At 47.0% G+C, this 25,726-nt stretch overlaps 1 protein-coding gene across 1 annotated transcript; it reads right to left on the bottom strand.

The window, feature by feature from the left end:
* Positions 1-908: 908 nt before the first annotated feature.
* LOC100022577 (cytochrome P450 2J2-like) lies at positions 909-22,038 on the bottom strand. Its single transcript, XM_056814780.1, has 9 exons — positions 21,925-22,038; positions 20,574-20,736; positions 19,106-19,255; positions 18,164-18,324; positions 10,600-10,773; positions 10,152-10,293; positions 5,717-5,904; positions 1,795-1,936; positions 909-1,709 (listed from the first exon to the last, which is right to left on the bottom strand). Exons 1-9 carry the CDS (start codon positions 22,036-22,038, stop codon positions 1,453-1,455), a joined length of 1,491 nt encoding a protein of 496 aa, XP_056670758.1. The 3' UTR covers positions 909-1,452.
* Positions 22,039-25,726: the final 3,688 nt, after the last annotated feature.

Raw genomic sequence — 25,726 nt, 5'->3', positions numbered from 1 at the left:
GAAAGAAAGAAAAGAAAGAAAGAAAGAAATAAAGAAAGAAAGAAAGAAAGAAAGAAAGAAAGAAAGAAAGAAGAAAGAAAGAAAGAAAGAAAGAAAGAAAGAAAGAAAGAAAGAAAGAAAGAAAGAAAGAAAGAAAGAAAGAAAGAAAGAAAGAAAGAAAGAAAGAAAGAAAGACTTTGTAGCATTAAAAAAAAAAAGATGAGTCAGAAAGAAGCACAAACAAGCAGAACGGTTTTGAAAGTAATGTATCCAATTTATTATGTATTTTTTAAAAAGCGAGCAGTACAAATTTACAAAGAACAAGCATGGCCCAGAGAAAAGATATGAGAAGGCATCTCCATCTACTGTGGGTATGGGACCCTGCTTATATTTGTACATTTTTTATGTGTTGAGTGGTTTTCTGATTGCTTTTTCCCCTTCTTGTTCTTCTTTTTCTTTAAGAGAAAAAAATGATTCTGTGTAATTGGAAATCTTGTGCCTTTGAACTATATTACCCAGGAGCCCACTTACTTCCTGTCCATACATGCTGACATAGCCAGAAAATGGATGGAGTTCCATGTCTAGCTCTCTTTCCTTCCTGTATCCTGGTTTTGATGGAGCGGGCCTTTTGAGCAGGTAGATTAGACTGAACATGTAGTTTTTAAATTTTGTTTGATAATTACCTTTTATTCCTTTGCTTCTAGTGATTATTAATAAATGTTATAAAAATAATATTGGGAGTTATTGTATATTAATTTTCATTTTACAATTCTTAGTTATATGGGAGGGGATAGCTCTTTGGGATGGGGAAGGAGGAAGAATGTGGGGGAAATTTTATTTATTTTTTTATCTTTTGTTTTATTTTATTAATTTTTATTCTTTTTTAAAAATTAATTAATTTAGAATATTTTTCCATGGTTACAAGAATCATATTCTTTCCCTCCCCTCCCCCTACTCTCTCCCGTAGCCGACACACAATTCCACTGGGTTTTCCACGTGTCGTTGATCAAGACCTATTTCAATATTATTGATATTTGCACTGGGGGATCGTTTGGAGTCTACCTCCCTGATCATATCCTGGGGGAAAATTTTAGATGATTTATAAACAAAAGTTTTAAGTAAAATGCAGCAATAATCCAAGATGGAGAAAAAAGTAAGGAGCATAAAATGGAGATTCACTGCCTTATATAAAATCCTCTTTGGCTTTGTATGGAATTACTCATTATTTTGGTGTTTAAGTTCAGAAATTAAAAAAAAAAACACATTCCAAGTCCATCTCGTCAAAGCCAGGCAGCAGAATTAGAACCCAAATCACTGCCAATTCCAACTCTCCTACTGCTTTTCCAGAAGGCATCCGGAGGGCCAGGATAAAGGAAGGTTTGGCAGCTGCAAGCTTAGGCCTGGCAGACCAGGAGGGGCAGCTGTGTGCAGGTCGGCCTGGGATGCTGCCCAGGTGGGGCCAGGGCCCTGCACTCACTGGTCTGTGCCTCCTTCTCTTTGCATCTCAGCCGCTTCCAGCCGGTCCTTCCTGGGGCCTCCTTGAAAGCGGCCCAGACGAGGGCTGGCACAGATGTCGTAGGGCCGGGGCTGCTTCGTGCCCCACAGGATGTAATCTCGCTCATTGGTGGAGGCCCCGGCCGGAGCTCGCAGCCGAAACTCCCGAAGGAGATTTGCGAACACCAGGAAGAGCTCCACCTTGGCCAGGAGCTCTCCCAAGCACACCCGATGACCTGGAGGAGAAATTGAAGCAGAAACACGTCAGGGTGTCCATCCCCCAAACCGCCATGGACCTGGGCTCTGGGTGCCATGCGTTACCTGCAGAGAAGGGCAAGAAGGCCTCGTGGATCACGAAGTTTCCTTCTCCATCCAAGAAGTGCCCAGGGTTGAATTGCCACGGGGTCTCCCAGTGTTCAGGGTCACAGAGCACCGAGGCCAGGTTAGGTAAGACGATGGTACCCTGTAGAGAAGGAAGGAAGAGTTTAGCTGCTATGAGGGTCAAGTGGGGTTGGGGAAAGATCAGTAAAAACAGACTAGAATGGGGTAGCTAGGGGATCAGTGGCTAGAGAACCAGACCTAGAATTGGGAGGTCCTGGGTTCAAATCTAACCTCAGATATGCCCAAGATGTATGATCCTGGGTGAGTCACTTACCCCCATTGTCTAGCCTTTACTACTCTTCTGTCTTGTAACCAATATACAGTATTGATTCTAAGAGGGAAGGGAAAGGTTAAAAAGAAGGAAGAAGAGGAAGAGGGAAGAGGAAGAAAAGGTGGAAGAAGAGGAAGAGGGAAGAGGAAGAAGAGGTGAAAGAAGAGAAAGAGGGAAGAGGAGGAAGAGGAAGAAGAAGAGGGAAGAGGAAGAAGAGGTGGAAGAAGAGGAAGAGGGAAGAGGAGGAAGAGGAAGAGAGAAGAGGAAGAAGAGGTAGAAGAAGAAAAAGAGGGAGGAAGAGGAAGAGGAAGAAGAGGTGGAAGAAGAGAAAGAGGGAGGGAAGAGGAAGAAGAGATAGAAGAGAAAGAGGGAGGAAGAGGCAGAGGAAGAAGAGGTGGAAGAAGAGAAAGAGGGAGGAGGAGGAGGAAGTGGAAGAGGGAAGAGGAAGAAGAGGTGGAATAAGAGGAAGAGGGAGGAGGAAGAAGAGAAAGAGGGAAGAGAAAGAAGAGGTGGAAGAAGAGGAAGAGGGAGGAGGAGGAGAAGGAGGAAACAGACTAAAAGCAAAGGTTTGAAGCCAGAAGACAGGAGAGATCATTTCTTCCAATCTTCCTCATTTTAGATGAAAAAGCTGAATCCAGGGAGGGGAAATAACTTGTGTCAAACCATACACCACACTGGTAGGCTTTCTGACTCCCAAGCCAATTTGATTTTGGTTGAATTCAGTTGAATTGAAATTCATTTGAAACTTGAATTCAACAAACATTTATTATGCCCCTACTGTGTGCCAGAGAGAGCCGAGAATGAAATGGAGTCTGCCCTCAATGGCATTACAGAGAGATGCAACATAATTAAAGCTAAGTCAATACCGGCTACAATTTGGCCTCCCTTTCTCAGCCTCTTGGAACCCAGAAATAATTCAGAGGATACCAGGAGAGAGCAAGATCTGAGAGCTTCCATTAGAAATGAGATTGTGCAGTAAGAAACAATGATCAGACCAATAAGAGACTCGGAAAGAAGACAGAATGCACAGCTCCAGCACGAATACTGGAGGACTACATGGGGAATGTTACCTCCAGAGAGTGAACTGAAAGGTGGAAACATGGAAGACTGAATTTGTATGGTCCTGTCTGGCTCCCGGAACATGTGGGGCTGAGACACTTGAGGATAAATTCTATTAATAAATAAATACAACATTTTAAAAAGAAGTGAGAGCGTCCCATGTTATTTAGTGGCGTCTGACTGGAACCCAGTGGACCACTGTGTGCCAATGTTGTCCATGGGGTTTTCTTGGCAAAGATACTGGAGTGCTTTGCCATTTCCTTTTCCAATCGATTAAGGCAAACAAAGGTTAAGTGACTTGCCCAGGGTCACATAGCTAAGTAAACATCTGAGACTGAATTTGAACTCAGGTCTTCCTGACTCCAAGCACAGTGCTCTATCCACCGAGCTACCTAGCTGCTCAATGAGATTGTCCCTAGGGTTTCACTAATCCCTTTGCAACAAAGCACAATTTCAGAGAGCCTAATTGTGCTTTTGCTACTTCTCCCCGTCTCTCTTCCTCTCTTTGGGACCTCCAGGGTTGAGAGATGAGCTCTATCCAGTGGAGCCATCCATCAGGGACTTTCAAATTAAGAGGATGCCAGAGCATCAGGGAATGAAGGAATAAATGGGCATCTTGCTAAAATGCTTGCTATTTGGTGATATCATTATCGCCTACAATCCTGAGTCTACCGTGAATGGCGACCCATCACGAATCCCGTCCACAACCGAAATATCAAACTAGAGGGGGCGGTAGAGGCTCCTCTCCCCTGAACTTCAGGTGAGCCAGAATAGATGAGCACTTCCCTTGCCCAGATAGAAGATCCAGGGAGCAAGAAAGCCAGGTCACAATGGTCATCTCCCCTCAGAGGGAAGACTTCTGCCTGTTTTCATTTTAGTCTGTGCACATAAAGCTATTGAAATCAGCAGGTACAGAGTGAAATGAACAGAGTTCGCTGAAGGGGTGGGAGCTGGGAGATAATCATAAAACTTTAGACATCTTAAATATTCTATTTAATGTCCCAGACTAGGGCTCAGCTCTGTTTCCACAGAAACTGGTTGCCAGTGTCAGGAAACAGAGAAAACCAGGTAAGGCAGCTAGGAGGTCCAGTGACTATAACATAGGAGGAGTCAGGAGGACCCAAGTTCAAATCCTGATTTCGGCACTTGCTGTGTGACCCTGGGCAAAGCACTTACTTCCTCTGCGCCTGTTTCCTTATCTGTAAAATGAGGACCACAACTGTATCAACCTCATAAGGTTATTGTGAAGATGAAATGAGTTTATAAGAGTAAAGGGCTTTGCAAACCTTAAAGTTCTCTTATAAAGATTTTCTATTATATTCCAATGATATTGATACATTATATAAAATTATTACCTCATATATAACATAATATACTTTTGTTGTTGATGATAATCATATTCGTGCTTGTTCAGGCCAAGAGAGTAGCTCAGGTTTGGAATGTCCTCTAGTGGTCAGAGAAAATGCTTCAGCCTACTGAAAAGTTGGCTTTTAACCCAACCAGAACACACACACATACACAGTATGGTATAGACCAGTGATGGTGAACCTTTTAGAGATGGAGTGCTGCCCACCCCTGCCCTACCTCTTACCCTAGGGAGGAGAGGAAGGAAGCATTCCCAGTGGACTGCTGGGCAGAGAGGCTGGTGATCAGAGTTGCATGTGGAGAGGGGGAGGAGAGTGGTCTAAGCGCTCAGCTCCCCTCCAGCTATGGGCCATGCTGTGAGCTCTGCTCCCCTCAAACCTAGCTCCTTTCCAACCCCACCCTGTGAATCACCTTCTTCACAGACTCAACAAGTTGCCATTCATGCTGCCCCATCACCACAGCATGTGAACCACCACCCCACTGCCCCCCCTTTCTCCCATAGCACCTTACCCCAGACAGGGGAGAGAGGAAGCACTCCCATTTCTGGTAAGATGAGAAATGTGAAGGGGGGAGGGAAGCAGCTCTGCCCCAAGTCCCTCTGGATTTTTAGTAACAAACTCTGGTGAGCAACGGCAGGTGTGCACATAGAGAGGGCTCTGCGTGCCATCTTTGGTCCACATGCCATAGGTTCACCTTCACTGATAAGACTAACGGGAAACTGAGTGTTCCCCAATAGTTAATATTATACTGTGAGTTACTCTGAAAGCCTTGTCTGGATTTCTACCCCTGTGAAAGCATACACACATGTGTGTCCTACATGGTGTTATCTATACAAAATAAACAGAAGTAGGTAGAGGAACCCTAGCCTCTGGTGGAGGGTGAAGCAGGTGATACCTAGTATAAGAGAGGGAATTTGAGCTGAGCCCCAATTACTTACTAGTCATGGCCCTACATCTGCCTCAAACATCTAGGATGTTTCATCAATATTTAATGAAACAGCTAGAGCTGATGGAGAGAGAAGAGAGAGCTCCCCAGAGACCATGGACCTCCTCATGGAGAGGAGATGGCCAGCTCTGATAGGGCTCTGTGTCACTGGAATGGGGTAGAGGTGAGTGAGAAGGACGATTAGACCAATAGTGCTCCCATGGACAGAGCCAGCCCTTGTACCTTCTGGATGGGGAATCCCTGTACAGTGGTGGCTGTCCCACACTTGCGCACGGCACCCACAGAGATGACACTACAAAACCGCTGTACTTCATGAAGAACTGCATTGGTATAAGGCAAGAGCTTTCGGTCCTTAAAGCTGATCACTCGGGATGGCCCCAGGACTGTGTCCAATTCCTGCTGAACTTTTCCTGCAGAGAGATGTTCAGTGTCATTTGAGTGCCAATCTTTTTGGATTTCATGCTTGTAGAGCTCGTGCCACTCCAGAGGAGATGAGATTCTCTTCTGGGAAGAAGCATTTACTTCAGAGCAACCCGAGTCCAACCATGTCATTCCAGTTAATCATATCCTGATCCCTTCTGATGCTCTCAGCTGAGAGGAGAGACAAAGTCAAAGTCCCCATTTTCTCAGCATACCCAGTTAGGAGTGGGAGATGAGACAACCACACAATGAACTAGAATACAAGGCAGTATTGGATGGGGCCCAAGATGTCCTCCCCCATCACCAATCACCAACCACTCCCCATCCCGACCCTCAGGAACTATTGTAGCTTCAAACTGCACCAAGACCTTTTGGGACCCCCAATATACATTTTCCCCTCCAAGGACCAGACCAGATGGGTCTGCCTAGAGATACTGATCCCTGAAAGGGTGGCCACCAGATCTTGATGTTTGGAGCTCAAGTAATTCAAAAAGGTGTCAACTCCTGGGGGCAGCTGGGTAGCTCAGTGGATTGAGAGTCAGACCCAGAGACGGGAGGTCCTGGGTTCAAATATGGCCTCAGACACTTCCCAGCTGTGTGACCCTGGGCAAGTCACTTGACCCCCATTGCCTAGCCCTTACTGCTCTTCTGCCTTGGAGCCAATCCACAGTATTGATTCCAAGACCAAAGGGGAGGGTTTTTAAGGGAAAAAAAAGATGTCAGCTCCTGCAGGACAAGGACTGTCTTTGTATCTCTGGCACCTGGCAATGTGCCTAGCAAATATTCGTATTGATTTACTAAAGCATGGAGGAGTCAAATTCTGTGTCAATGGGAAGAGTGTCCACTAGAGTCACAAGTAATGCCAGGAAGCCAGGCTTCTGTCCCACAGACTCCTCCAACAGCTATGATCCACTCACCCTTCCTGCTCGACAGAATTTGTCTTAATTACCTCTTGTATTAGCTGCACATTATGGATTGCAAAGTCGATCTGAGGGCATTTGGGGCTCTTTGCCCTGCACGCTGTCATGGAGGAGGGTTGGGGGGGTGGATTAGATGTCTAATTATAGGCCAGTAGCAGAAGGATAACTGATTTGGGAAGGCCGACTGTGGGTTGACAGGCTGACAGGCCCAGTCCAAGCAGAGCCTGTCCTGAGGTAACAAACATAGAGCACTATATAACAGGGATGGACGGTGGATTTATTAAACAAGGGAAGGTGAAAGGGGGTTTGGATAATCTTGAATTAATGTCAGCCAACTAAATCCCCCCCATCTAAATGTCTCATCACCGAGAGTCTTCACAGATTTGAACTGCACTGATCCTTACCTATCTGTCTAAAGAACCCAGACCCTAATATAGATAAACCTACACCAACCCCAAGCCCCACTTTTGTTGGGAATAGAGGTGGTGGGTTTGGCAGTTTGGCAGGACAGGATCCAGAAGGACCCCAGACCTAATCTTACAGACAGATGGCCCAGATGGTTCAGAATCGCACCAGGAAGCTCAGTAGATAACAACAAGCCAGCAGGTAAGCAGGTAGGATGGGAGAGACAAGGTAGAAACAGACACCAAGGGAAAGCAGCCAGTCCCTCCTGGTCAAACCAGAGAAGACCCCAGCTCCAACCTCAGTTAACTGGCTCACCCTTTTACTCCCACATTCTAGAATCTTTTCTCTGCATCTACATCTTCCTGCAAACCCATCTCATCTGCTCAAGTCCTCTCTTCTTACAACAGCACCAGTATCCCTGGAAATCAGAGATCCTCTAAAAGACTGACTGCTCTATACTCAGATGAGGAAATGAGATAAAGAGGCTTGCCCAGGGTGATGGAAGAAGTAAATGCAGGCTTAGACATTAAAAATGAGGTTCTCGGACTCCAAGATGAGCCCTAAAGCTCTTCAAGAAATGATATAATTAGAGAATCACTCCAAAAGGTCCCGAATCAAGACCTGAGTTCTATATTTGAGATTTGTGAAGACTGGATTTAGCTATCTCCTGAGTGTAACAATGAAGATACTTAGCTCTTCCCTTATTGTAAAGATTAAATTGTAATCCCCTTATTGTAACAATGAAGGTCCTTAGCTCTTCCTTCATTGGGAAGATCTAATTGTAATCCACAATCTATTTTTAGATTTTAATCCCAAAAGGTGGTAACTCAGTATTTGAAGTAGATCTATTCATTTTAACTACAAAAAGGTGTTAACTAACTACAAAAGGTGAACTAACCAAAAAAATGTGTTAAGTAACCAAAAAAGGTATAATCTAATCAAAGAAGGTGTGAACTAAAGAGTGGGCAGTCCTGGAGAGGAGCATCTGCTGTGATTGGTAGATGTGAAATTTAGGGGAGGTGACACAAGAGAAAAAGATCTTTAAAAGAGGACCAGAGGCCAGAAAAAGATATATTCGATTTGAGTTAGATCGAAGAACTCTCACTCAGAGGAGAGACTGGAAGACAGACACTTGGACTTGGCTGTGGAACTGGACCCCTGGAGGAACTCATGCACGAGACCTCAGACTGATTTCCTTTTAGACAATCACCATGATGAGTGTAAAAGCTGACTTAGTAACCCTGCCTTTCTCAGAGGTGTAAACCTCCGTCGTAAGACTTTTTTCCCCCTGATTAGGGCCTTAGAATTTCTACCTGGCTCAGAGGAAGCCAGAATTCTCTCTCTCTCTCTCTCTCTCTCTCTCTCTCTCTCTCTCTCTCTCTCTCTCTCTCTCATTCCTTAATATCTTCCCTCTATTGTTAATAAAACTACCATAAATTACATTTTACTTTAGTAATTCATTTTGGGATTTAGAAATTAAATCCCTGGCAACCACTATTAAATATATTTCAGTCTCAACCACAATTAAATTTAACAGATTCTTCTTGTGTTCTCTCATCAGCCTTTCCTTTCTTTTTTAAATCCCAGTTTCTTTTTCTTCCAAAATGACCTCAGAAGCGACCCTGGAGTTTTCTTCTTTGAAAATGGACCATGAAATTGCATGACTCATTCCTTCCTCAGCAGGATCGCTCCCTGACCCTGGAGAAAGGGTCAAATGCAGTGGATCTGGGCAGGGCAGGCACCTAACCTCTGCAATCCCCTTGGCCCTTCTAGAATAAGTCAATGCTAAGATAATTCGATGAAACCTCTCACTACAAAAATGAGGACACCCAACTCAAAGTCATCCACACAACTAGTTAGTTTCTTTATAAATAGCGACTCACCTTTATACAGCACTTTCCTCACAATGACCCTGAGATGGGTAATACAGATATGATTGCCCCATTCTATAGGTGAAAAAACTGAATTCTAGAGAAGCAAAGAAACCTAGCCAAAGTCATCAAAGCTGGTTGATTCCTCAAATAAAAATAAACCTTTCAGGGGGCAGCTGGATGACTCAGTGAATTGAGAGTCAGGCCTAGAGAAGAGAGGTCATAGATTCAAACCTGGCCTCAGACACTTCCCCTCTGTGTGACCCTGGGCAAGTCATTTCACCCCCATTGCCTAGCCCTCACCCCTCTTCTGCCTTGGAGCCAATACACAGTATGGACTCTAAGACGGAGGTAAGGGTTTAAAAAAATACAATAAAAATGAACTTTTCAGTCCCTAGTTACAAAGATAACAAGCCTATGAGGAAGCTAATGCAATGAATATTTCCTCATTTTATGGATGGGAAATCAGAAAGCAGAGAGGAAGTAGTTTATTGAGGATCACACAGTTCTGAGTAGTGACAGAGAGAGAATTTCTTTCTTTTTTTTTAAACCCTTACCTTTCATCTTAGAATCAATACCAGAAGAGCAGTAAGGATCAGGCAAGCAGGGTTAAGAGACTTGCCCAGGGACACACAGCTGAGAAGTGTCTGAAGTCAGATTTGAACCCAGGACTTCCCACCTCTAGGCCTATTTCTCAATCCACTAAACCACCTACCTGTCTCCAGAGATCAAATTTTAATCCAGGTCCGCTGACTCTGCACTGAATCACACTAGATCTCTCTCTAGGTGAGTGACAGCCAGGTTTGCTGTCTCCCAGCCTCATGCTTTCACTTGAGAGGACAGAGAAGGGAAAAACAGAGGAGCAAAAGCCATAGCCTCAGCTTCCCTGGAAGGGTCTGATAAGCTGCGTATCCTGGACCATGAATCTGTCCATCTGCAACTACCAGCCCTGGGGTGATGTCTCTGCCCAAGGCTTGGAGAAAGCTTTCCTTTGGCTCCTCCTGGCCTGAGGGTAGCTCCCGCCTCCCAGGATGCCCTCACCTTGGACGTCCCTATGGTGGATCATGTAGAGTAATGCCCAGCGCAGGGTGGTGGCAGTTGTTTCAGTGCCCCCGAGGAACAGGTCAATGATGACTTGGATCAAATTCTCTTCATCAAAGGTTGAGGCAGGGTCATCCTTTCTCTGTGAGAGATGAACGTCAGGCAGAATTAGATTCCGGTTCTCTTAGAATCCCCAGGAAGTTCTCGGTTCTGGCATCCATGGCGCCTGACACCGTACTGCTAGCTCAAGTCTATGGGGAGAAGTCAAAGAAAGCAAAGGAGCCAGATGGCCCCTTTGAGGAGCCCAAGGAGCTCCGAGAGCCCTCCTAAGGACCAGAGAACATGGGGCAGATGGACTTCTCGGAAAGGCGGGGCTCCCAGGCTCATCATGGGTGCCTAAGAGAGCCGGATCTAGAAGGCAGCCCCAGACTCCTGGCAAATCTTTTACCTTGGTGATCTGAGCCAAGTAGCAGCTGATAAAGTCCTCTAAGTCCTCGGGCGCCCTTTGCTTGTGGCGCTCAATCTCCTGGCAGATGAGACTCTTCACAATCTCCTGATACCTAAAGATCTTTCGGTGAGGTCCAGGGAGCTGGCGCAGGAGCCATGGAAAGGCATCATACAGCTGGATAAAAAGACGCACATTTAACGTAAGAGTTTGTCGGAGTCATTCGACTCATTGGAACCAATCAGGAGAAGCCAAGAGTTTCCAGAAGTTCCCACAATCCCCAGCGTTGGCTTAGGACAGAGTCCCTATCCCTGGGCCCCTTCTCAGGAACAACAGAAACACCCCAAACCTTGGGAATAGGGGCTCAGGCCTGAAGGCAAGGGATTCTGTGGCTTCCCCTCCTGGGGGGGGCTTCTTATTGTCCCCCCTCAGGTCGCTTCTCCCCTGGGTCCCAGAACTGAACTCAGTTTAGCAAACATCTCCAGAGGCCATTTGTGTACAAGGCTTGGGATGGGGATTATAGAGAAGATGGCGACTGACAATTTCTGTTCTGGGCACATGGGAGCCACTGACATTCTATACCATGTCTCTTGGGCCCAGACCTCACATTCTGTTACAGCTCTAGTTGTAGACGTCTCTTTTTCTGTGTCCTATCTGAAAAAAGGATAAATGAAGAGGACAACTAATGAGTCTGCAAGTGCAAAATGAGTGGAAGGAAGACTAGAAAGAGGACAGAGAAATTCACATCAAAAGAGTAGGATATTGAGTTCCTGGGCTTTGAATTGAGATGCTGGTTCCATTACTAACTAGCCAATGACCTTGGGCAAGTCACTTGATTATACTGAGCCTCGGTGTTCTTATCTGTTAAATGGGTCTAATTATGCCAGCCAACCTACCCTGCAGGATTGGTGTGAGGAAAACACTTTGTAAAATCAGAAAATACCAATGAAAGTGTGACCTATCACTGGTGTTAGAGGGTGAGATGCCAAGTCCAGAGGATGCTTCCCTGGACAAGGAGGGACCTGGAAGTACTGCTGGACCTGGGATGACAGGAACGTTTAGGAAGGTGAAAGGAGAAAGAGGGAGGCAATAATGGCAATCATGACTGAACCCGCCTGGGTCTTGCCCTCCAGATAATCATTGAGATAAGACTTTGGGGCCATGGCACAAGAATCTCTGAGCACAAAGTGCTGAAATAAGGTTCTTTGGACAAGTCCTGAGATAGGAGGCTTTGGACATAAGTGGGTCCTGGGGAGCAAGCAGGGCATTCATTCAGAGCCAAGAGGGAATGGCGGAGGGCATGATGGGAGGTCGGTGCCTTGAAGGTGTGTCAGAAGGCAGAGCAGTATCCAACCAGGGTCATTGATAAATGGCCAACCATGGAAGCGTGGAAGGGTCTCACGCCTTTCCCTCTCTGTACAATCAAGAAGGGAAGCTTTGACTGAACACGTGGATGATGGTTCTTTGAACTCTGGGGTTTGGGCTCATCTGAACCCAAAGGGGGAGGGTGGAATCTGAGCGCCTGGACTGTGCCTTTTTAGCTCCTATTTTCAGTCTACTTAATCTAGGAAGGATTATGCTGGTCAGTGCTGGTTGCCTTAACGTATTTGGTTTTATTCATTTAATATTGATATTAAAAAGAGCTATATAGGTGGCAGCTGGGTGGCTCAGTGGATTGAAAGCCAGGCTTAGAGATGGGAAGTTCTGGGTTCAAATCTGACCTCAGACACTTTCTGACTGTGTGACCCTGGGCAAGTCACTTCACCACCATTGCCTAGCCCTTACTGTTTTTCTGCCTTGTAATCAATACATGATATTGAGTCTAAGACAGAAAGTATGAATTTTTTTAAAGCTATATACTATCTGTATTTCAGAGCAGTTGAAATGCAGCAGGAATGTAACACTGACTGGAGTTTCCTTTTGCCTTTTTTTTTCCTAAACCCTCACCTTCCATCTTGGAATCAATACTGTGTATTGGTTCCAAGGCAGAAGAGAGGTAAGGGCTAAGCAATGGGGGTTAAGTGACTTGCCCAGGGTAACACAGCTGGGAAGATTCTGAGGCCAGATTTGAACCTAGGACCTCCCTTCTCCAGGCCTGGCTCTCAATCCACTGAGCCACCCAGCTGCCCCCCAACAGGAGTTTTCTAAAAACCCAGTGAGACAAAGTATTGGTCCAAAAATCTGGATAAAACTCAAGAGATGAAACCTTTTGACTAAGAGATGAACATGGCCACCCACAAAAAGGTATGAATTAGGAAGGAAAAGCTGCCAACTCCCTGAAAGCCAAAGAAAGTTTTGCATTTTGCCCATCCCGGAGGGACCCCTAGTGTTGGCCAGGGCCAGCCAGGGAGAGGTATGTTAGTTCCAGAGTCATTGGTCCTTATTCCTGAACAAAATCCGGAAACTAGTCAACAGCACCTCCTGGTGGTTAAATTACTTTTTGGCAGCATCAGGCACGTCAGTGGCACTCGAAAGTCACAATCCGTGTTGGAGACACAAACACTGCCCAAAGCTTAGGGTCCTCCTTCAATCCCCCAAAGGTGCGATCAGTCCATTTGTGACCCTTTCCAATGGGAAGAGAGTGTATCACATGACTGATAGGGGCTAGGGAGAATAATTAGTAGATACACATGACCATCTCCTCCAAGTTATCCCTACTTCCAGTTTCTCCCCTGCCTGATCCATCTGCTACAAGTCATCTTCCTAAAGCACAAGCATGCCATGCCACTTCCAGCTCAGTTTTCCACGGCTTCCTTCTGTCGTCTGAATATTAAAATGCCAAATCCTCAACTTAGCTTTTGAAGCCCCTCAAAGGCTGGTTCTGGACCATCTTCCCAGATGTATTTGATATTACGTCCCTTCCTTCACTCTATATTTCTTGTCCTCCTCACTGCCCTCTGGCCTCGCTATTACATAGCCCACCTCTGTGCCCCTGTTCCTGTCCCTTGTAAAGCACTTCTTCCTCACCTTTCACTTTAGAATCATTAGCTGCCTTGAGGCATCAGCTCAGGGGCCACCTCTTACAGGAAGCCTCTCTTGATCCCTTCCTGTGTTGATTAGTGCATTTTCCTATCTCTGATTATGTGTCTCCATGTTTGTATCAAACAGAAGCTTCTGGTTTTCACATGTCCCATGGGACCTTTTGCATCTATCTAGTCCAGTGCCTACCACAAGGGAGATCCTCAATGGGGGCTTGTCAGCTTGAATGAATTGATTCAAATATGATCTGAAACTTAGCTTCCCTTCCCCGGGATTGGAGAGGTGAGACATTACGTGGAGCAGCTCCTTCCCGTGGAAAGAAACACTTTGGAACCTTCTTGGGTTAGTGGAATGGTGCAGACCCAAATGATGCCATCAGTTTAGCAGGGCTCTTAATTCTGAAGCTATACTAGCACTGTGCTTGCCCAGCATCGACTGACTGGCAAGAGGCTTGTAGATCTTGACTCTTGCCACAAGACGTGAGCGACACGGGCTACCTAACACAGCTCGTTGGGTTCATCATCAGACTCACAGAGAGGTAGCGAGCCAAACAGTGTCAACCATGAGCAACGCAGGCTACCTAACACAGCTCGTTGGGTTCATCATCAGACTCACAGAGAGGTAGCGAGCCAAACAGTGTCAACCATGAGCGACACGGGCTACCTAACACAGCTCGTTGGGTTCATCATCAGACTCACAGAGAGGTAGCAAGCCAAACAGTGTCAACCATGAGCAACGCGGGCTACCTAACACAGCTCGTTGGGTTCATCATCAGACTCACAGAGAGGTAGCGAGCCAAACAGTGTCAACCATGAGCGACACGGGCTACCTAACACAGCTCGTTGGGTTCATCATCAGACTCACAGAGAGGTAGTGAACAAAACAGTGTCAACCGTGAGCGACACGGGCTACCTAACACAGCTCGTTGGGTTCATCATCAGACTCACAGAGAGGTAGCGAGCCAAACAGTGTCAACCATGAGCAACGCAGGCTACCTAACACAGCTCGTTGGGTTCATCATCAGACTCACAGAGAGGTAGCGAGCCAAACAGTGTCAACCATGAGCGACACGGGCTACCTAACACAGCTCGTTGGGTTCATCATCAGACTCACAGAGAGGTAGCAAGCCAAACAGTGTCAACCATGAGCAACGCGGGCTACCTAACACAGCTCGTTGGGTTCATCATCAGACTCACAGAGAGGTAGCGAGCCAAACAGTGTCAACCATGAGCGACACGGGCTACCTAACACAGCTCGTTGGGTTCATCATCAGACTCACAGAGAGGTAGTGAACAAAACAGTGTCAACCGTGAGCGACACGGGCTACCTAACACAGCTCGTTGGGTTCATCATCAGACTCACAGAGAGGTAGCAAGCCAAACAGTGTCAACCATGAGCAACACGAGCTACCTAACACAGCTCGTTGGGTTCATCATCAGACTCACAGAGAGGTAGTGAACAAAACAGTGTCAACCGTGAGCGACACGGGCTACCTAACACAGCTCGTTGGGTTCATCATCAGACTCACAGAGAGGTAGCAAGCCAAACAGTGTCAACCATGAGCAACACGAGCTACCTAACACAGCTCGTTGGGTTCATCATCAGACTCACAGAGAGGTAGCAAGCCAAACAGTGTCAACCGTGAGCGACACGGGCTACCTAACACAGCTCGTTGGGTTCATCATCAGACTCACAGAGAGGTAGTGAACAAAACAGTATCAATATGGAGGGAAGTCTCTAAGTAGAGAGTCTCAGAGGTTTATTCTTGGTGGTGGGCTGTTAGCATAGACCACTGCTTTTTAATCAAATTAACCAATGGTTTCTCCATTTGATTGGTCTTTAAGCCAGTTCCTTCTCTTATTTATTAGTTCAATGGTTTTCTTACTTTCAGGTTTACTGCTCTCTCCTTTGATTTTTAGAATTTCCAATCTGATGTTTAATTGGAGATTTTTATTTTGTTCTTTTTCTAGTTTTTTTAGCTGCATACCCAATTCATTGATCTGACTTTTCTCTATTTTATTGTGTAAGCATTTAGAGGTATACCTTTTGCTCTAACAGTGTAGAATACTTCATAAATTTGCATATCATTCTTGTGCAGGGGCCATGCACAAACCACTGCTTTTGGGGGGATGGCTGAGGAGCAGGTAGGTTCGAAGTGGATGGAACTTTGGGATTATCATCAGGAAGATTCATCTTCATGAGTTCAAATCTAGCCTCAGGCACTTATTAGCAGTGTGACCCTGAGCAAGTCACTTTACCCTGTTTGCTTCAGTTTCTTCATCTGTAAAATGAGCTGGAGAAGGAAACAGCAATCCACTCTGGTATTTTTGCTAAGAAGACTCCAAATAGGGTCACAGAATTGGACAGAATGGAAAATGACTCGACAACAACATGTTGGGTTTTTTTAAAGCAACAAACTGGTTAAAAAGGAGTTGCTAATATTCTTATCAAGATCATTCAAAGTCAGGGGGGAGAGCTAACAAACTGAATAACAAAATTGAGATTCAAAAATATCTCAGTTGGAATACTGGCCTAAAACTAAGAAGATAAAATTTAACTGAGATAAACGTAAAATTCTAAAGTTTTATTCAAAAGACCAAGTGCTAGGAGAAACAAGGTGGCTCACTAGATAGAGAGCCAGGTCTAGAAATGGGAGGTCCTGGGTTCAAATGTGGATTCAGACACTTCCTAGCCATGTGACCCTGGGCAAGTCACTTATCTCCCATTTCCTAGCCCTTATTGCTCTTAGTTTTGATACTAAGATAAAAGGTGGAATGGTGAAGAGGATGCTGAGCTCCACTTGATACTGACTACCTACAGAACATGTGAAATTGCTGCAGTACTTCTGGGAAGAGAGACATGTGTGTGGTTCTATCATTCTTTGGGAAAGAAGAATGGAAAACCTCAGACTTCTAGAAAAGCCGCCTCCTCTATGTGGCCCTGATTTCTAGCCTCCACAGAGACTTCTGAGAGAGAATTTCCTTTGGATGAGATCAGGCTCGTTCTCTTGGTTAAACCGAGATCCCATCTACCTCCCCTCTAAAGGTCGCATTGACAATTGTTTATTTGGGGAGACATTCCAGTTTATGTAACTTCCCTGTTTTCTGTTTGCTAGTTTGCTGAGATAAATGGGTTTACTCGCAGTCACTATTGGTGAATTTTTACAATAAACATTTCCAATAATGCTTTAAGTCTTTCAAAGGTTACTATTTACAGATTTACAAATATTATCCCTGTTTATATTAATAACACACCGGGCAGGCAGGGCTATTATTATCACCATTTTATAGATGAGAAAACTGAAGCATATTGAGGTTAAGTGACTCACCCAGGATCATAGAGCAGTCCAGATTTGAACTCAGATCTTCCCGACTCCAAGTTCTGTGTTTTGTCCACTTTTTTGCAGAACCTTTTGTAAATGACATTTGGTGGAAAGGGGCCATGCTGGTGAATATGAGCTAAGGGCTTACAGTAGTCAAAGGATGGGCTTTTGTTCAGAGCACACTCCTAGATCAGATCTATTTCACAGGACAGACAGACAGACTTCTAGTCCAGTTTCCCTCTCAGGCACTGGAGAAGAGGGTGCCTGTCCCAAAGACTCTGTCTCTGTCTCTGTCTCTGTCTCTGTCTCTGTCTCTGTCTCTGTCTCTGTCTCTGTCTGTCTCTCTCTCTCTCTCTCTCTCTCTCTCTCTCTCTCTCTCTCTCTCTCTCTCTCTGTCTCTCTCTCTCTGTCTCTCTGTCTCTCTCTCTGTCTCTGTCTCTCTCTCACTCTCTCTGTCTCTTTGTCTCTGTCTTTCTCTCTATCTCTCTGTCTCTGTCTGTCTGTCTGTCTCTCTCTATCTCTTTGTCTCTGTCTTTCTCTCTATCTCTCTGTCTCTGTCTGTCTGTCTGTCTCTATCTCTTTGTCTCTGTCTTTCTCTCTATCTCTCTGTCTCTGTCTGTCTGTCTCTCTCTCTCTCTGTCTCTTTCTCTCTATCTCTCTGTCTGTCTGTCTCTCTCTGTCTGTCTGTCTCTGCCCTGTGCTAAACCTCTTGTCCTCAGAGGGGACCCAGGCATCGGCTCATTCTCTACATGCCCACTGTGAGCCATGCATCTCCACCTTGAGACAAGCTATGAGGCGTAGGGATCTGACATGGGCAAGCCTCTCTTATAGCGAGTGGCCCAGGCCAGGGCGTTGGAATAACTGACCTCTGTGATCCTTTCCAGGCCTGGGATGTTGAGATTTTTAATTGTAGCCAGATTCCAGGGCTGCCCTGACTCCCTGCACCCTCCATGCCAGTGCCCTCAGCTTCCCACCAAGCCCAGTCAACAATGAACCGCACCCCCTCCTTCCACTACAAGGGGGGACGTTGTGTAGGTGGCCTACTAGGAAAAAGCTACTGGGGAAAAGGATTTGCCCTCTCTTGCCCACTCTTTTCTCTCTGCCTGCTTAGATGTTACGTGGCTTTCTTTCCGCTGAGCCTCAACAGATAGGTATTAACTAAGGAGACCAGCTCTCCACGGGATATTTCTCAGATCATTACCCAAGAAGGCATTGAAATCATTGAATGGCTGAATGGCCGCATGATCCCGCCCAATCCCAGCTTACCCTGCGCCAGATGGTGTTGACAAAGGCCAGCCCAAAGTCAATGGCTTTCATCAGCTCTTGGAAGAAGGGATCCCCATGGGGGAAACGATGGCCAAACACTAGAGCGCAAATCACATTGGCTGCTGCCCTGACAATGGGGACGTGGGGGTCAAAGGATGTGCCTTTGGGAGAGAAAGGAGAAGGCTCAGGATAAGGACATAAAAACCAGAGGCAGTAGAAGTCCTAGCTCTACCGACAGAGTACCCCAGGCTGATCAGAAAGGGGATAATGACTTCTCTTTCCCTCCTCTCCTCTCCCCTTTCCTTTCTTTCCCTTCCCTCCTGTCCTTGTTCCTGCTTTTCTCCCTTTTCCTCCCACCCCCCCCCTTTGGACTGACCCAGCCCAATCTTGATTTGTAACTACAAGAGCTGTTACCAACCATCTACCAACTCATCACACACACACACACACACACACCCAAGTTGCATGTTGAAAAGGTAATATGGTAGCAAAAAGGAAATTTGGAATCAGAAAAGAGCTAACAAGCTGTATGACTATGGACAAGTAGCTTAGCCTCTTTGGGTCTCAGTTTCCTTATCTGTAAAACCACAGAGAAGCATCATAACATGGATGGAGAACTGGCCTTAGAATCAAGAAGGGTTGGAGGTCAAGTGTCCATTGTACTACCTGCTGACTCTATGTCCCTGGATAAGTCATTTATCCTCTTTGTGACTCTCCAAGAGGATAAGCTCAGAGTAGACACTCATTGCACTGGTAAAGCTGATTTCCTCAGGAATTCCCTGATTTAAAATGTTGAAATCCTTGATCTGGGAAGAAAGTCAAATTCCTGGATTCTCAGGGTTATGGTGGGAGGTCTGTAAAAACCACTCTGTAAACCTCACAGCACTTTCTGTCAGCTCCTATCATTGCTCTCTACTTCAGCCTCAACTTCCCATTTCCTACCATTCTGTCTGTGAAAGATCTCCACCAGGTACTGAGCCTCCTCCTGCAGTCGCTGCTCCAGGACTTTCTTGCCCATTCCCAGAGCACGTAGGGTGATGAGGCCAAAACGTCTCTGTTGTTGCCAGGCATGACCACTGGTCGAGATGATCCCTGATCCCAACAAAAAAGGAAGAAGGTTCAGTGGAAGCCATTCTATCTCTGCCATGTTAGGACCAGTGCCTACATTCCCAGGACTTCAGCACTATGGGATGGGAGAGCTCACCCAGACAAAGATGGTGTTTTTTTTAAACCCTTACTGTGTACTGGCTCCAAGGCAGAAGAGTGGTCGAGGCTAGGCAATGGGGGTTAAGTGACTTGCCCAGGGTCACACAGCTGGGAAGTGTCTGAGGCTAAATTTGAGCCCAGGACCTCTCATCTATCTCTAGGCCTGGCTCTCCATCCACTGAGCTACCCAGCTGTCCCCCAAAGATGGTGTTTTTGACGCTGTTACTGCACCTGTTGTCCAATACTGATATTAGAGTGGCCAACAGGGATCCTCATTCTACGACTGCCATCTTCTTGCCATTCACTCTACAGGCTGGGAGACTTAACCCCTTCAGATCTGAAAGTGCTCTCCTGGGTCTCAATTAGCTGCGGTCCTAATTAGCAAGTGCTATCTCCTTGCCATTTTCCATGCTGCCATGCATTTATCCTCTTCCCAGTCCCAACCAGTTCTGCAACTATTATCCAATCAGTACTTCCAATGCTATTGAAAAGTGTGTCCACCTATTGCCCTATGGCTACACTCACTATCCTGCTCATTTCTCAAACCAAGACATCCTTCCCTGGCCACCAATCCCTTTTATGTGCTGCTCCCCCCTCCAGAGAATAGAGGTTTCTTTTTTTTAAACCTTTACTTTCTGTCTTAGAGAGGATGCTAAGTATTAGCTACAAACAGAAGAGCAGTAAGGGCAAGGCAATGGAGGTTAAGTGACTTGCCCAAGGTCACACAGCTAGGAGGTATCTGAGGCCACATTTGAAGCCGGGACCTCCTGCCTCCAGGTCTAGCTCTCCATCCACTCAGCCACCTAGCTGCCCCTTAAGACAATAAATGTTTTTTGAGGAACTCTCTTGCTTTTCCTTTTGGCACGGTGCTTGGCACCGAGGAAGCATGCTTTTGAAATTCATTCCCTGCATTCATTGAGATGCTCCAGTGCTCCAGCACTGGTTCAGTCTAATACTCCTGGGCCTCCCCATTTCTGTTTTCTCCTGGGTTTCTCCCTCACTCCTCTCAGAATGGAGCTAGAGAAAAGGCATAGACAGAGGCTGAAGAAGGTTCAGCAAGGGAGTTTCCTTGGCAACTCATGTAGGGCACAAGTGCTAGGCATAGCCCCACCTCCTTGTCACCTCCAACATCCCAGACCCTTCTCGTCAGGTCTTCCCAGGGACCTCTGTGCCGTGCCACTGCTGGACCCAAGGAGAGCCTTACCTTTGTCACCGAAGAGGTCCTCAAAGAGGGGAGTAACTGGCCGATCGGCAAAGTCCTCTGAATGAGTGACCAAGGCGTCCTTCACTGCCTGGAAACCATTGAGTACTACCACTGGGGTGGACCCCAGCCACACAGTAAAGATGCTTCCATATTTCCTGGTCAGCTGCAGAGGGAAGACATGACTGTGTTGTCCGGTAGAATCACCTAGCTGTGCTACTTAGCTCATGACCGGACAAATCACTTCCCCTTTTGGCCTCAGTTTCCCCTTTTACAAAATGAGCAGATTGGAGTCTCAAGGGTTTGGCTATGTAGAACAGGGAGATTGGGCCACCTCCTTCTCCTCTGGTTGTGGTGGGGGTTATACTTTTGCCACCAAGTCACATCCCTATGAGATGGCAGCTTTGCCCAAGGTTAGACAACTTCTGAGAGGAGCTCAGACCTGGAGGGGACCTTCAAGGCAACTTCTAAGTGACTAGGAATCTCTCCCAGGAGTCCCTCTTCAGGATACACAAACAGTCAAGGTTGTACAAAGAAAAGAGAATTGACTCAAATCCTACTTCTAGTGTCTAGTACCCCTGTGACTTTGGGCAAGTTATAGTCTCCCTGGGCCTCAGTTTCCGTATCTGTAAAGTGGCTCTGGAGTTCTCTTCCAACTCTAGATCCAGACAAAGGGCCAGCCAGCCGGCCTTTGCTTGGACATTTCTAATTATGAGGACATTTTCCCTTACACCAGTCCTAAATTCTCCTCTTTACAATTCCCAGCCAAGGCTCTTGTTCTACCCTTTGCAAGCTAAGAGCAAGTCGAATCCCTCTTCTACGGGAAGGGCAACTCTTCGGACACTGGAAGGCAAACACTCCAGTTTCTCCTTCCCAGCGGAAGCCTCACAGGCAGGAGGGTGGGATAACACGCTCCAGGAGAGACTCGCTAGGGGAGAACAAGCAGTAGCAGAGGGCTGGGCCTCGGGTGGGATGGGAACCAGCCTCCGAGATGGGATGCGCCATCTTTCCAGACAAGCTTCGTGAGTATCGCAGGCAGCCAATGGCTAATTATTTTTAGCAGATATCGATGTACAAGTAATACGCTCATGAGCATCTTCTGTATCGACTCAAGTTCATTAGGCTGGGCAGCAGAAGCCAACAAGTACCGTCCCAGGTTGCTCCTGCCCAGCCTGGAACTCCAAGGATGAGAGTCGAGAGGAAGGTGAGCCCTTCCCTTGGGTTCCCCTTCTTGGCTTCCCCCTTTCCTCTCCCATTCTCTGTCCCGTGTGGGGAAGGAACAGGGCAAACCAATGTTGGACGTTCTGGTCACCTGCAGCGTTAAAGGGTTGCAGGGTCACCGAGGAAACCCTACCTGGCTGAGCTTCTCTGGGTGAAGCTGGAAACGCAACTGCAACAGATTTCCAAGGATGGGCAGTGGGCACGGACCAGGAGGAAACTGGGTTCGAGCCAGGAAGAAGGCAAGCATCCTTAGAAGTAGGAATGAGGTGGCCAGAATGGCCAAACCAGTGGCCAGGGAAAACATGTGACTAATCACTTTGGCTCAGCTTCGCATGCCCAAGACCTCTCTCTCCGCTCTCTCTTCTTCCCTTCCCCTCAACTCTGTTCTTTCCCTTCGATTGTCCTTTTGGGCTTTAGCCAATTGTTTGCCTCTCCTTTCTTCTGTTCTCTGTATCCTCTGCTTCCCTCAGTTGCATTCCATCACTTCTCCTCGCTCCTGTTCTCCTTCCTCAGTCCTTTCTCGGCCCCCTTCCTTTCTAGTCTCTCCTCCTCCCCGCTCTCTATTTCTCTCCTACCTTCTCCTCTTTTCTACATATAGTCTTTTCTTAAATTTCCCTGATGTCTTCTCTATTTTCCTCTCTTCTTCTCCCTGCCTCCATTCCATCCCATTCTTGTCTCTTTTCCCGTCTTACTTCGTCTTCCCTTTTCCCTCCTCTTCTGTCCTTCCTGTCCCCTCTAGAAGCACACGAAGCCTCCTTCCTCTCTCTCCTTCTTTTATGTCCAAGGCCCTGTGCAAGCTACGCACATGAGGAAAAGCCTCGGGGGGTTCTGCTTGGTGGAGTCGAGTCATTTCCATTTGGTCACAGAAGCTGTGCCCACACCCTTGCCCCCCAGCAGGAGCTTAGCCTGGCACAGGCAGAGATGGCCTCACCCTGATTAAGGAGCACCGCTCGCCCGCTCCCTTGACCCTTCAGAGAGCCAGCGTTATCTGGGGATTATGGCTCCAGGCCCCTTCCCCATTTCTCTTTTTAAACATTGCAAAATTGATTTCTAGCAATTACACGGAATCACCAATTTACCCGTAAGTTTTCCAGAGTTGTGATCCAACTCCCCATTTCTCTCGAGCCACAGCGAGCAGCCACATCCAGAAGAACCCCACTTCCATGGAGAGAGACAGAGAGAGGAAAGCCAACCAGTCCTGTCTCTAACCTCATGAGGCAACAGCCTCTTTTTTAAACCCTAACCCTCCATCTTAGAATCAATACTATGTATTGGTACCAATGCAGAAGAGTGACAAGGACTGAGCAAGGTGGGTTAAATGACTTGCCCAAGATCACACAGCCAGGAAGTGTCTGAGGCCACATTTGAACTCAGGACCTCCTGCCTCTAGGCCTGGCTCTCAACCCACTGAGCCACCCAGCTGCCCCACCACAACAGCCTCTTAATGGGTGTTTCACTTCTAGTCTCTCTCGCCAGGCCACCCTTTTTACCACTAGCAGGCATTCACTTCTCCATGAAATCTGTCCCATTCCCAACTCTCCACTTTCCTTCTCTCCTTTTCCTTCCCGGATTCACTCAGCTGAAAGTTTAGGCACCACATGGCCCCGTAGCCATTGTCCTGGTCCTACTCAACAGGAACGAGTTGGAGCTTGCAGGGTCCCACCTCTTCCCAAGGGATCAGGTGCCTCCCTCCCATGGTGTGGAAGCTTCACACTCTCGAATTCTCAAACTGTGGGGGTGGGAGGGGCACCGGGGGGTTCCTCTGTTCCTCAGCTTCATCTCTCTGTACCGGACTGTTTGGGGGGTGCCCAGATCATTGTAGATTGCCCCACTCAGAAATCGCTTCTGTCAAACCTACTGCTTCCTCGAACTTGCTCTTCCTGCCCCTTTAGCAGGTGATGCCCACATAAAGGGGCGCCATGCTCTACCCCTCCTTCTTTCTCGTCCTTCCTTCATCCCTCACCCCAGGATCAAAGCAATCCAACTAAATGGAAGAGGACCCGATGGCTTCCATGGAGACCCTTCTCCTGCCCTGGAGACACACCAGTCTTGGATCAGGGTTCTTGGGTGATTGCTTAATACAAGAATGTGGATGGGATTCTAAAGTCCTTCAGAGACTCAGAACTTAGGTGGGAGGCCATCGAGCTCTTTTGCTGCCTCTGGACACCTCTGAGACTCTTAATAAAGGTTGGTTGATTGACTTGTTGATGGATGAATTGAATCCCTCAGGCCATAGCTACCGAGTTCTCTGGTTCTTGAGTGAAAAGGAAACTAGATGATCTCTCGATGAAGAACCCGAGACCTTTACTTTATAAACAGTGTTCTAGACACAGATCTTTGCGTCAGCTCCCAGAGGAGCAGGGAGCAGAGGATGGTTTCAGACCCAGCTGAAGCATTGTTCTTCTCCTCTGCAATAAGACTTAAACAGGGCAGCCAGCCCTGTGCCTGGAGTCAGCCAGCCGGACTCTGGGCAAGTCCCAGCCCATGTGCCTCAGTGCCCCCGTGTGTAAAATGGGGATGAGAGAGCGCCTGCCTCTGTGAGTTTCCATGAATGTAAAATGAGATATTATTCCCCAAGTCCACCAGAGAAATGCTGCCTGCTCGCATCACCATAAACACGCCCTCCTTCCAGCATACCCGACCAGGGAGTCGAGCTCAGGTTGAATCTGTCATTCCGTTTCCTAGCACAGTGCCGACGCCAGAGATACTCAACCTTCTTTGCCTGGGCTCAAAGCGACAGTCTCGATCTCCCCTAGAACAGAAACACTCCAATGTGGGGCCCCTGGAATCCGGCTCCCCTCCAGCTGCTCACTCAGCAAAAGCCCAACCAGTGGTGATTCTGCGAGGCCAGTACCAGAGGGGAGAGCCAACGAGGGCAGAGTCTGGCATGGAATTGAGATTTTATAAGATTGAGTCACTTGAAGGCTTTGGCAATTAAGAAGCTTCATTAATTAAGCCTGTCAATTAAAAGTTCATTAATCCTTCAGAGGATCACAAGTCCTAGTACTGGAAGTGTCCAAGTCCAACCTCCTCGTTTTACAGATGAAGAAACCGAGGCCGTAGAGGTGAAGTACTTGCCCAAGGTCTCACAAACAATAAGCAGTAGAGCTGGGTTTTGAATTCAGCTCTTCTGTCTCCAGATTCAGGGTTTTTGTTTTGGTTTTTTTGCCATGATCCTGCTGTCTTTTCCTTAGTGCCTTTCCCTTTCCCATTGCTTGAAGGATCCCCTGAGTTCTTGTAAACTCCTTCATGGAGCTCCATGGAGTCTGGCAGGTCCAACAAGTTGGAAAGACTTCCAGGTCAAGCTCAGTAAAAGATGAGTGCCTCCTGTTTGGTGAGGCCTGACCCAGAGCACCTTTTCCTGAGGGACCCCCGGCATGCTCCCCTCATTCCCAGTTCATTCCCTTCCTTCCTTTGGATTTGTTTCCTTTGATCTGTTCCCACCCTTCCCTGAGCCTTTTACTTGGTTTGTTGTTGTTTTTTAAAGGAAAGAAACAGAAAGCCCTCAGCCCCAGCAAAGCAAAGTTCCGAAGGGCCCGGGGCTGAAAATGGGCCCCCTTCTGCATGTTGAGATCATCCCGTCCCTCTGTCAGAGGTGGGTGGCAGATTTCATCTTCATTCTTTTGGACTCAGAGCTGATCAGTGCAGGGAGCAGTTCCGAAGTCTTTCAAGGCTGCTTTTCTCTAATGTTTCACTGTATACATTATTTCCCCAGCTCTACCCACTTCCCTTACTCTGCAACAATTCACAGAGGTCTTCTCCATTTCCTGTGAAACTGTCCATTTTGTGGGAAGACACCAGCTGCCACGTGGGGAGGAGACCGAGGCAACAGCTTGAAGGAGGCTCTGGCCCGTCTCTCTCTGTCTGTGTCCAGGGAAGCCAGTTCAAGAAGAGATCCCCTTCCGCAACCCCTCCTCATTGTCCCTGAGAATCAG

The sequence above is a fragment of the Monodelphis domestica genome, chromosome 2, assembly GCF_027887165.1.
Source record: "Monodelphis domestica isolate mMonDom1 chromosome 2, mMonDom1.pri, whole genome shotgun sequence".
NCBI lineage: Eukaryota > Metazoa > Chordata > Mammalia > Didelphimorphia > Didelphidae > Monodelphis > Monodelphis domestica.
The sequence above is the reverse complement of the archived record's forward strand: the minus strand, read 5'-3'. Positions and strand labels throughout refer to the sequence as shown.